Genomic DNA, 12614 nt, shown 5'->3' with positions numbered 1-12614 from the left:
CAACCCCCACGGAATGGCCACTGCCTGCATGGAAGCCAAAGGATCCAGCACCGGGGGAGCCCCCCCAGTCCCCATGCCTGTCCCTGTTGAGGGCCCCAAAGCCAATGTAGGGGACTGGGCTACCGCCGTAGTGGTGGTCGGAGCCCAAACCTGATTACAGGTGAGGGCCGGACTAACCATGTAAGAGTTGACCCCACTCCCCGAAGCCGGTGGCACAAAATCCTACCCGGATAAAGGGAGGGGCAGTGTAAATGAGGGGTGTACAACTGCCTCATCTGACACCATAGGACTAGGTGTCATCCACGGAGATCCTGTTATTTTTTTTATAGTATCTTTATTGTTTTCCAAAAAGAAAAAAGAAAAAGAAAGTAAAAAGAATAAGGAGTAAAAACAGTATTTTTCACCTATTTTGTTCTAGTTTCACAGATCTTAATCCATTTCTATTACCTTTACGATACATTTCTGTTATGACTGAACCAGTTGCTGCTGTCATCTGCCCGGTCTGGGCCACTGCCTCCCTCGGTGGCCATCCAAGGGCCGCAGGAGCCGATGGGATGGGGCCCCACGGCCCATACACTGACTGCCAATGTGTGTCCAGTTCATCCAATCTTGCAATCACCCTAGACCAAGCATGAGCAGGCAAATTAGCATCACTCGCCGGAGAATCCCTTGGCCTACCCCCCCCCCGCCTGGCCCGAATCTGGGCTTTTTCCTGGGACAGCCGGGCCCTAACCGTAGGCCTCCTGGCCCTTCTAGGCTGAGCTGCCGTCTCTGGGGCGAGAGGCAGAGGTTTTCGCCTCTTGGGAGCCATTAAAAGAATACAATTAATATAATTATGCCAATAATAAAAGGTGAAAGTAATAATCCACAAACCCCTCACTCCTGCCTAAAATGCGGAGAGAGAAAGCTCCCACAGGGCACCCGCTCTGGCTCTTCTGAGGCTAAGAGGCTGAAGGCCCCGACCAGGCCCCAGGCCTGTAAGGCCACACACACACACCATTATCAGGCCGCCGAAGGCCAAAAAGGAGGTAAAAAAAACCCTAAAAGGGAGGAGGCTGCTGCTCGAGGAAAATTCCCCCTCCCACTATCGAGGGGGTAGTCCTTGAATCCTTTCTGGGCCCCCCAGCAACTGCAAACCAGGCTTCTAGGCCCCAAAAGCTTCGGCCTCCTAAAATGGCCGACGCCACGAGGCCCTCGCAAGACGACCGATGCCTTCAGCGAACCCCAGCCGGGTGTTCGCCTGCTTGTTGTCAGGGGTGAAAAGGAAGCCCCCAGCCTGTGCAGCTCCTTTTATAGGGCTGGCAGGCTCCACCCCTGGCAACGTCATCGGCAGTGGCCGATGACCAGACATGGCCAGGATCTCGCAAAATCTTGCAAGATCCCGGCCAACAAAAATGATGGCTATGCTGGAGGTCGTGTCTCCCTGGCCCTGCGGCAAATCCGGGCCTGGGGGTAAGTCGCTGGCTGGGCAATATCTCTAAAAGGAGGGGCCTAACAGGTCAGAGCTTATCTAGTGAAAATATATAGATAACTTTAAAAGAAGTCTAAAACTAAAAATATATAAAGTAGGAGTAGTGCTAGTCTAATGAAACTAATGAAAAGTTACAATTATGTTAATTTTAAAGTTAACTATGGTGTGTTAATTTTAAAGTTAACTATAATGTATTTTTACTTGTATCTAACAACCTATTTTTTACTGTTTAGTATTTAGTCCAGTTTTGAGCCTGATTCCTTGATAGATCTGGGAGACACGAACACAGATTCACCCAATAATTTAAACAAAATCCACTGCAGCATTCTCCAGACATACATCTGGACATGACTCACACATGTTGCTTCCAGAAAAGTCTCCCTCTATCAGCCCTGTTAAATAATTTCCCTGCAGTCCATCAAGAGGGACAGGGGCTTTTCCTCAGCAGTCTGGCAGACTTGCTTCTCCTACACATACTCTGGCACTTATTGTGATAGACAGCTCCTCCCCCTCTTCCTTACTGGCCTGCAAGTTCTCTCCAGCAGAGGCCAGTTAAGGTGATAGTTCAGGGTCAATAATTTCTGACATGTCAGGAACAGTCTTATTCTCACTCAAGGCTTCTGGGGAAGAAGTGGAGGAATCATCCTCCACAGGAGACATTACACTTATTTGACTGCCAGCCTGTTTACAAGCTTTCTGGGACTTGCAAGTGAGATTGCTGTCACTAAGTGATTGGTTGTGCTTTATGACCATATCATCCAGCAGTGAAAATTCTGATCTCAATTGCTATGGATGTTAAGGACTACTTGTATAACTTTGGGGCTAGTGTGTAATGAAACCTATGAAGATGTTGATTGCAAAAATAAGTACAAACACGTTTAAACACACAATCATAGTAGTTCACAAATACAAATTAATTTAAACAATTGTTTAGAAAAGGTTATTCAAATTTTGCTTTCAATTTTATAGTAAGGCAGATTTTGGAAATAGAATAAAAGCAAGTAGCAAATTGTAAGTTGAAGTAACTTTTATCATAATTTCAATACTAATAATACAATAAAATACCCATTTCCTTATAATTTGGCCATATGCCTTTATATGTTCCACGGTAATTAAAGCTTCTAAATATTCTGTTATATCATTTTGTTTTAGTTACAGTGCCCAACAAAGCTCATTCTTTTTAAAAAAGAGATTCTGCATTAGTGATGACTATACTTTTATAGTGTTATAGCAAACTGTTTACACTATTACTGACAATTATAAGAGATTGTGAAAGTTGTCAAAATGTGCGGAATATGCCAAATAAGTTGTCACGGTGTTGCTAGATTACTTATTTTTGGGATATTTCATATTTGCCAGTACCTGTAACATTTAAAGTGTGTTTTAGAAACAATATTAACAAAATTTGGTTTTACAAATTAATTCCAGGATGAAAATTTGAGATCTGCATCGATTATAGATTCTTCCTTTACAGTAGATTTTTTTATCTATAGCAGTTGATTATTTCATATAATATAGTTTCTGAAAATAGTTATTATTCAATAATAACTATTGATATAACTAAATTATCAAATTAATATCTAGTTGGCCATTTAAACCCTGTTTGATCCATCTAGTTGCCCTCCTGAAAGGTAGATTTCACTTACTGAAATCTCCTTACTAATGTGCCTCTTGTTGATAATTCTGCAAGTGGATATCCACATCTCTGGTGGGTACTCATTCAGAAAATCTAATGTATGCACAACAGTATTTTAATGGACGTGTGTTAAACTAATTTTTCATTTTGGTTTTCCAACTATATTAGCCATGTTTTGTACTTCTTAGTAAAAAGTTGTGTTATGTCAAGAAATCAAATACACATTTACATGCCTTTTTTAAAAGGTTTTCCATGATGTTGCTTATAAAGCCAAAGACAGAAATGATCTACTATCTGGAATTGATGAATTTTTAGATCAAGTGACTGTTCTTCCTCCAGGCGAATGGGATCCTTCAATAAGAATTGAACCACCCAAGAGCGTTCCTTCTCAGGTAGGTGGTTCTTCTGCAATGAAGAGTCTTTTAAAATGCATTAAAAGTATGGTAAGCAAGATTGCATCACAAACCTGAAAAATAAATTTGCAATGAAATAACAAGTTGATGAAAGGTGAGATCAAATTCATAGAATTGTTTTTATCTTATAAAAAGACTCAAAAGCAAAAAAGAAATAAAGAAAAGGAAGGAAATTTATTTTTGACTGTGGGCTAGTTATTTCTTCTGATCCTCAATTATTGTCAGATGCTGGGACAGCTGGCTAAAAAGAAAACCCTTCCTCAGATTGTACATTGATAGCTTTACTATATTAGCTAGGTAAAACATAATATAAAACAAGCAGACCCTGCTACCAAGGGACAAATACTAAGAATAATAACTTTATCATGAGTTAAAGGCAAAAATCATTTGACAGATTAATATTAATACAGGAGAAGAGGAAGATTCCTAAATTTCCAAATGGAGCTGCTTCTCCTGGAGAACCCCTTAAGGAAGAAGGTCATCATGCTGGACCTGAACTACAAAGAACTGGAAGGTGTGTAGAATTTACTTCAGTTATAATAAGATCAGTGTGAAAATCTAAATGATTGCTGCTTTAAAAATTTATAAAATGTCATGGATTAAAAGTTCTACATAAATATGTTTGATTTTTAGCTAGTGGTCTATTTATGTCTCCAAATACAGTAAAACTATTCTTTAGTAGATTCTAGGGACTATAGTGAAGTTTTAATACAACATCTGAAACCATATTATGAAGATAAAAATAGTTTGAAGTCAAAATTTGCCAGTATAAAGCTTAGATATTCAAAATATTTAGATTATCACATGTGAAAGTTATACAGATGCCCGGTAGGCTCCCAATGTTGACAGTTATAACAAAATAAACCATTTAAGAAGGATATTATCTTTCTTAAATTAAATTCGACTAAAATGTCTTCATATGGAAAATCATTGTGAAGATATAGTTGTCTAAAATTTAAAGATGGGCTACATTTTAATTAAATACTATTTTTAAAGGAGCGATAATCCTGACAAATGGAGGATTTTAAATTTCAATTTCTTTCAAAAGTTGTTCAACTTTCTTAGGATGACTACCTGTTTTGTTTTGTTTTCATTCTTAATTGTAAGCATAAAAATAATGGGCATTGCAACTCAGCTTTTTTTAAAAAAATTTTTTTTTCAAATAATACTTTTTAATCACCAAATTATTTTTTTCAACATCTTATAAGCAATGAAAAAATACTTTCAAATACTTGCAGCTAGATCATTATTTCTTTTAAAATGTAGATAATATTAAATATCGCAAGTGTATGTAAGTCTGTCTTAAAATTACTCAGGGCATACATTACTATTTGCCATAACCACATACATGCACAAAACTTGGTACTGAATACAGAAGCTAATGCCCTGAAAATGTTTTCATTTAAGGCAAGTCCCAGAGACTAATGATGAATACCTTACCATTAAAATGCATAAATCAGAAGATCAGTTCACTCAACTGAGAATGTATAGATGAAATTGGAATGTTTGCATCTGTATTGTCAATAGGGTGGAATAAAAGGCTAATTTATGCTAAAAATCTGCACTGTCAGTCTTGTGTGTCCCATAGTTTAAACATTCTGGAGTCCTATAGAGTACAGTTTGATGAGTTTCATCTCACCTATTTAGGCTTTTTGGTGGTTTGATACTTGACATCAAAAGGAAAACATCTTTTTTCTTGAGTGACTTCAAGGATGCATTAAGTCTGCAGTGTCTGGCCTCGATTCTTTTCCTATACTGTGCCTGTATGTCTCCTGTAATCACTTTTGGAGGGCTCCTTGGAGAAGCTACAGAAGGCAGAATAGTGAGTACAAAGAATGGTAGTAGCCAGGATTTTAGCTTTTCAGAGGCAAGTGACTGTGTTCATTTGTCTCCTTTATTTCTACTTCTATTTGAAGACCTTTATCAACCTCCTTTCTCAAATATGTGGAAAAAATGGAGGACAGGAGGAGATGCACAGTTAAGGTAAAAATTATCCTGCCTTGATGAATCTGTTTCATGGTCTGAGAAACAACTTTCATTGTATGTTTTTAAAAGGTCTTAACCTAATAATGGAAAAATATTTATTACATCTTCATAATGTATTCAAGAATGCTAATTTAGAGAGTTGGTTTGTTTTATAAAATAATCAAATAAAAACTGTTTTTAAAATGTTTTGTAAATAAAAATTCAGCATTCTACACTAAACTAAATGTCAGGAAGGTTGTTGAGAAGGTGGGGTCGCTCCAGCTCCAGCCGTCCCTGGAAGAAGCTGATTATCTAGGCCTTCAATAGTCAGGATTCAGGCCCAGCTACAGCACAGAAACTGCTTTGGTCGCACTGATGGATGATCTCTGGCAGGCCTGGGATGGGTTTCTGCTCTGTCCTGGTGCTTCTTGACCTCTCAGGGGCTTTCGATACCATCGACCATGGTATCCTTCTGCGTCGGCTGGAGGGGTTGGGAGTGGGAGGCACTGTGTTATGGTGGTTCTCCGCTTACCTCTCTGGTCGGTCACAGTCGGTGTTAGTGGTAGGTCAGAGGTCGACCTCTTGGTCTTTCTCTTGTGGGGTGCTTCAGGGGTAAGTCCTCTCTCCCCGCTATTCAATATTTACATGAAACCGCTGGGAGAGATCATCCAAGGGCATGGGGTGAGGTATCATCAGTATGCTGATGATACCCAGCTGTACATCTCCCCCCCACGTTCAATCAGTGAAGCAGTGGGAATGATGTGCCAGTGCCTGGAAACTGTCAGGGTCTGGATGGGTGTCAACAGACTCAAACTCAACCCTGTCAAGACAGAGTTGCTGTTGGACAACATTGGAACAACATCTCTCGGCTGCGGCGAGGAGGGCGTTTGCACAGGTTCGCTTGGTGCACCAGTTGCGACCTTATTTGGACAGGGAGTCATTGGTCACAGTCACTCATGCCCTCATCACCTCGAGGTTCGAGTACTGCAACGCTCTGTACATGAGGCTACCTTTGAGAAGTGTTCGGAAACTTCAGATCATGCAGAATGCGGCTGCAAGAGCTATCGTGGACTTCCCAGATTTGCTCATGCTTCTTCAACACTCCACGGCCTGCACTGGCTGCTGGTCAGTTTCTGGTCACAATTTAAGTGTTGGTAATGACCTATAAAGCCCTACATGGCATTGAACCAGAATACCTTCAGAACCGCCTTCTGCCGCACAAATCCCAGTGACCAATAAGGTCCCAAAAAGTTGGCCTTCTCCGGGTCCTGTCGACTAAGCAGTGTTGACTGGCAGGCCCCAGGGGAAGAGCCTTCTCTGTGGCGGCCCCAGCCCGCTGGAATCATCTCCCCCCAGAGATTAGAATGGCCCCCACCCTCCTTGCCTTTCACAAGTTACTTAAGACCCAGCTTTGTCGCCAAGCATGGGGTAACTGAGATACCCTGAGCACATTTAGTTTTATCAATGGTATGATTGTATTTAATGGTTTTTAATGATGGGTTTTTAAAATGTTTTGTTTCTTTTTAAATATTGGATTTGTATATTGTTGTGATTGTTGTGAGCCACTCTGGCATACTAATCTAATAAATTAAATTACATTACATTGACAGCTTCAAGACTTGTGGACTTCAACTCCCAGAGTTCCCCCACTAGTCATGCTAGCTCAGAAATTGGAATTGAAGTCCACAAGCCTTAAACTTGCCTTAAAAGGAGTGTTTCTAGAGCCAGAATCTCCAACCTTGGCAACATTTAATAGTTGTGAACCCTTGCTGGCTGAGGAACTGTAGGAGTTGAAGTCCACAAGCCTTAAAGTTGCCAATGTTGGAGATCCTCATTTAGGCACACTAGAGAGAGAGAGAGAGAACAGGTTTCACTCAATTTTTAAAGCACCTTTATTTAATTCAAAACTAAAATGGGACCTGCAGAGGTCAACTAAGAACATTTGGGGCAGAAATGACGTGACAAAAACTTCCTGGGCAACTCTGGGCATAGCTCCATGCTGATCCAGGTGAAGGGGACCACATCCTCATCTGGATCCCAGCCATGCAACGCATGTGGGAGGTCTCACCGTCCAATCCCTGAAAGGCAATTGAAATGGACGAGACCCAGAGGCAACCTCTCCACAATTGCTCAGGCTGGTTTAAAAGCCAACATGAGCCCTTGGAGAGAGTCTGCCAATCATCCCCAAAGACGCCCAAAGGAGAACACACAGTTGCTAGCCACCTCCCAATTTCCAATCTAACCTGCCCCTGACTCCCTCCCTACCTGCGCCAGGTCACGCAGGGACCTCTGCAGGTCCTGTAAAAAGATGGCGTTCCCCTGTTCGGACAGGTGAACGCTGTCTGCACAATAAAGCCATGGCTGATCAATTGTAATAATGGGATGGGAAATGGCCTTATTGACCTTATGTCTAACCCTGTGAATGGCCCTCGGGGAGATGGCATCCCTCCAAAAAATCCAGGGAAGGATTTTGGACCAGACCACTTGCATGGCCGGCCAAGTAAGATGAAGACCCCGCAGGTCCTTGCGGCCCTGACAGATCACTGCCAGGCCACCTAGAACACAAAGGTCATTGCCCCCAAGGTGCAAGACCAACCACCTGGGTGCAACCATGTTGTGGCGCCCGCCCAGGAGCAAAGGGAACAGCCCCTCCCACCGCAGGCCTCTTCATCTAAGCCAGGTGATGTTGACCCAATGGCCCAAAGACAGCTGGGTCCCCACAGCGGATCTTGCTGCAGAGTGGCCAGCCCAAAACATCATACTGTGGCCGCACAGCAATGCCATCGGTTTCTCCCCACGAGGGCTATCTAAAAGAGGGCAAAGAAAGGTTAAACGTGCGTGGTATCCTGTTCGTCAGAACCAGCAGGCCGAACATAAGTCACTAGTGGCAGCCCCTATTCAGAATGAGTGCGTCCCGTACCAGGCAGGGTCAAGGCCTATTGCAACCAACACCCTGGTCATAATCACCCAAAATTGATACCAAGTGAGTGGACAGCTATCCTGATGGCTAAAAAGATACCCTTGTCCCGTTCCTCACAGGTTACAAAACGAGGAAAGGGTAGCCACTGGACAGACAGGCAGGCAGCTGCTAAGACTACCCTAGACCCCCTACCTAATTGCTCTGTTTTATGATGTCTTACTAAAAGAGAGATACTGATGCCTTCGAACCGGAGGTCCGCAAACTGTAAGTCATGAAGTGACCCGTATCCACGGGAGGAGGCTAAAGCCTCACTAACCCGGAAAGCCCCAAAAAACACCACACTAACCACTGCCTGAAAAAGGCAGGCTTCATAGACAGAGGCACACAGCTTAATCCAAGTTCTGTTAATGTCGGAGAGCTGTCATAAAGTCAGTGCCTGTCTGCAGTCTACTGAGGGCCTGGGTTGCTCTCTAACCCACCCTTCTAGCATTTTTCGGATTCGAAAATCCCCGGAGGAATCAGGAAAACCACAGGCCTTGGAGAGAAACACCAAGCCTGCAAGCCTGCTCCTAATAGTTTTGACCGATAGACCACGCTGCTTAAGCAGGACGCAGAACTCTATCAGGTGATTGACAGGGATGGGCCAGATGTATAAATAGCCCTTAGACTGGCAAAATTCCCAAAACTCCTTACCTGAGTTTTGGTATGACCTCTGTGTGCTGGGAGCTAGTGAGAGGGCCATGGCCCTGCCTGCCTCGATCCTCCACTGCTCTGGAGCCCGCCCAGGCTCCACAGATGGTGAGGGAAAGCCTCTGGTGCCACGCGAGCCCCCGGTGCCAGCGTCCGGAACCTGGACAACTGTCCACGGGACAAGGCATCAGCCATCTCGTTTTCAAGCCCAGAAACATGACAGGCCAAAAACAAAGCATTCAGGGACAAAGACCTGCATTCAAAATGGCGCACAAGCCCCATAATCCTGTCATTCTTAGAAGACGGGGCATTCACCACATGGACAACAGCAAGGTTGTCACACCAGAAGTGCACAGTCTTGTCCCAAAATTGTTCCCCCCAGAGCTCTAAAGCCACCACTAGGGGGAAGAATTTCAAAAATGTAAGATCCTTAACAATAGAAGAGGCCCTGCACTCCGGAGGCCACATAGAATAGCACCATTGGTCACCCAAAATAGCTCCGAACCTGCGGGTCCCCGTGGCATCTGAACACAATTGCAACTCAGCTTCCAAAAGAAGCTCGTGCCTCCAGAAAGACCATTAAAGTGGGCTAAAAAACCTTGCCATATGCAAAGGTCATTCCTGACCCTGGCACACAAACGTGTCCAATGATGTGGCAAGCGAAGCCCCTTCATTGCTGTATATAAATGACATGAAAAGGCCCTGCTGGGGGCCACCACCCAGCAGGCAAAATTAAGCAACCCGGCCAACTCCTGGAGTTGGCGAAGGGTGACTTTATGGCTCGCTAGAACTGATCTATCCTACATTGAATCTTAAGAAGCTTCTCTAATGACAATCTACAAAATTGTGCAACAGAATCTAATTCGATACTGAGAAAGGTAATCCTGGTGGCGGGGCCTTCAATCTTCTCAGGGGCCAAAGGAACCCCCAAGTGAGCACAAAGAGCTCCAAAGGCTGACATCAGAGCCAAACACTGCTCAGAATGTGCTGGCCCAGCCATCAGGAAATCATCAAGGTAGTGAATTACCGAACCCAACCCAGATCACCTCCTGAGAGCCCATTCCAGAAAGGTGCTAAAGTTCTCAAACAGGGAGCAAGATACAGAGCAGCCAATGGGCAATGCTTGGTCCACATAATAGCCACCCTCAAAGTGGAAACCCAGGAGGTCAAAATCATCCGGGTGTATGGGAAGGAGCTGGAATGCAGACTTGATGTCGCATTTACCCATAAAGCTCCTACACCACACTTCCTAACCATGGCAACTGCCACATCAAAAGACGTGTGGCGAACCGAACAAAGCTTATCAGGAATGTAATCATTCACTGACTCCCCCTTAGGGAAGGACAAGCAGTGAATCAACCAAAATTCACCACTGGCCTTCTTGGGGATCACCCCCAAAGGCGAAAGCCGGAGGGCAGGCAAAGGCGGGCAAACAAAAGGGCCCAGAACCTTGCCCTCGGCCACCTCCTTCTGGATCTTAGATCTAACAATGTCCTCATGTCCAACAACCAACTTAAGGTTGCTAGACATGAAGGCCTTCCTAGGTCCAAAATAGGGTATCCTAAATCCATCCCGAAAACCCTACAGAAGGGCAGCCGCGCTTCTACATGGGTGGTAATCTCCCAGCATAAATTCTAACACTTCCAGCCAAACTGGACTGGGGCCCTTTTCCCCCAGGGGAAGGCTGACATTTGGATGGTCCTGACCCATCCTTCCCATTCTTAGGGCCCTTGGGCTTAGGGCAAGCATGGGTGGTGTGAGAGCCCCCACAGTTCCCACATGCATGTCTGAATCTGCATGAGGGGCGAAAACAAGTCCCCCTGGCTGCAAAATCATGACATGGGGGAGCGACATGTCACAGGAGTCGTAACTGGCTTGGCCTTCAAAATCATGACATGGGGGAGTGATGTGTCACAGGAGTTGTAACTGGCTTGGCCTTCAAAATCATGACATGGGGGAGCGACGTGTCGCAGGAGTTGTAACTGGCTTGGCCTTCATATAGTGGCCACTATCAGTGCGCTCACTGCCTCCAGCCCACGTGAGCTGTGTGGCATGGAACCACAGATCGGGGACCACCATGTCCCAAGGCAGGGTGTGTTTGAATGCCACTCACATCCTCAAAGACTCATCATACTGCAACCATGCAGTACCCCCGTACTCATAGTCAGCCCGGGCAATGAGATCGATATACTTAATCATGGAGGCAGCCCGAATGGGCTCCCTCTCTATGACTACCGACATATAGGTCAAAAAGGTGTACAGCCATGAGCTGAAGCACATATATACCTTGACCTTTTTAAGCTGGTCAGTCTTTGCCTCTTCATCCTTGTCCTTTTTGGGCACTTTGTGATTAAGGAGAGAGAACAAATCCACGTATTCCCCCTTCCAAATTTGCTCCCTAACAGAGGGATGTAGGTGAAATCCCAAGGGGGTGGAAGGCAACCCCCAAGGAATGGCAGCGACCCGAATGGAAGCCAAAGGATCTGGCACCATAACTGCCGCCATGGCACCTGTTACTGCAACGCTCTCTACATGGGGCTACCTTTGAAAAATGTTCGGAAATTTCAGATCGTGCAGAATGCGGCCGCGAGAGCTATTGTGGGGCTTCCCAGATTCACCCACGTTTCTACAACGCTCCATGGCCTGCATTGGCTGCCGATCAGTTTCCGGTCACAATTCAAAGTGTTGATTATGACCTTTAAAGCCCTACATGGCATTGGACCAGAATACCTCCGGAACCGCCTTCTACCGCGAATCCCAGCAGCCGATAAGGTCCCACAGAGTTGGCCTTCTCTGGGTCCCGTCGACCAAACAATGTCGTTTGGCGGGCCCCAGGGAAAGAGCCTTCTCTGTGGCGGCCCCAGGGGAAGAGCCTTCTCTGTGGCAGCCCCAGGGGAAGAGCCTTCTCTGTGGCGGCCCCAGGGGAAGAGCCTTCTCTGTGGCGGCCCCAGCCCTCTGGAATCAACTCCCCCTGGAGATTAGAACGGCCCCCACCCTCCTTGTCTTTCACAAATTACTCAAGACCCACCTTTATCGCCAGGCATGGGGGAACTAAGACATCTCCCCCAGGCTTTTATATTTTATATTTGGTATGTATGTGCTGTATGGTTTTTAATTGTTGGGGTTTTATATATCTTTTTATGATTAGATTTGTTCTATTGTTCTATTGCCTGTTTATTACTGTTGTGAGCCGCCCCGAGTCTTCGGAGAGGGACGGCAAACAAATCTAATAAATAATAATAATAATAATAATAATAATAATAATAATAATAATAATAATACCTATTTAGCATTTAGATGTATATACCGCTTCCAGTGCTTTACAACCCTCTATAAGTGGTTTACAGAGACTAAGCATATTGCTCCCAACAATCTGGGTCCTTATTTTACCAACCTTGGAAAAATGGAAGGCTAAGTCAACCTTGAGCCTACTGAGATTCGATCTGCCAAACTGCTGGCAGCCAGTGATTAGCAGAAGTAGCTGCTGCTGCTGCTGCCTTCTTCTTCCTTCCCATGTTG

General features: G+C 44.6%; 1 protein-coding gene across 7 annotated transcripts in view; it reads left to right on the top strand.

Moving 5' to 3' along the window:
- Positions 1–12614, top strand: part of SLC4A7 (solute carrier family 4 member 7) — a 275999-nt gene that overhangs the window by 189689 nt on the left and 73696 nt on the right. For all 7 annotated transcript variants that reach the window (XM_070727282.1, XM_070727278.1, XM_070727280.1 and 4 more), the window contains 3 exons: positions 3353–3499; positions 3931–4034; positions 5168–5342. In XM_070727282.1, the coding sequence (XP_070583383.1) occupies positions 3353–3499; positions 3931–4034; positions 5168–5342 (426 nt within the window). The remainder of the gene's footprint in view (positions 1–3352; positions 3500–3930; positions 4035–5167; positions 5343–12614) is intronic.

The sequence above is a fragment of the Erythrolamprus reginae genome, chromosome Z (genome assembly GCF_031021105.1).
Source record: "Erythrolamprus reginae isolate rEryReg1 chromosome Z, rEryReg1.hap1, whole genome shotgun sequence".
Lineage (NCBI taxonomy): Eukaryota > Metazoa > Chordata > Lepidosauria > Squamata > Dipsadidae > Erythrolamprus > Erythrolamprus reginae.
The sequence above is the reverse complement of the archived record's forward strand: the minus strand, read 5'-3'. Positions and strand labels throughout refer to the sequence as shown.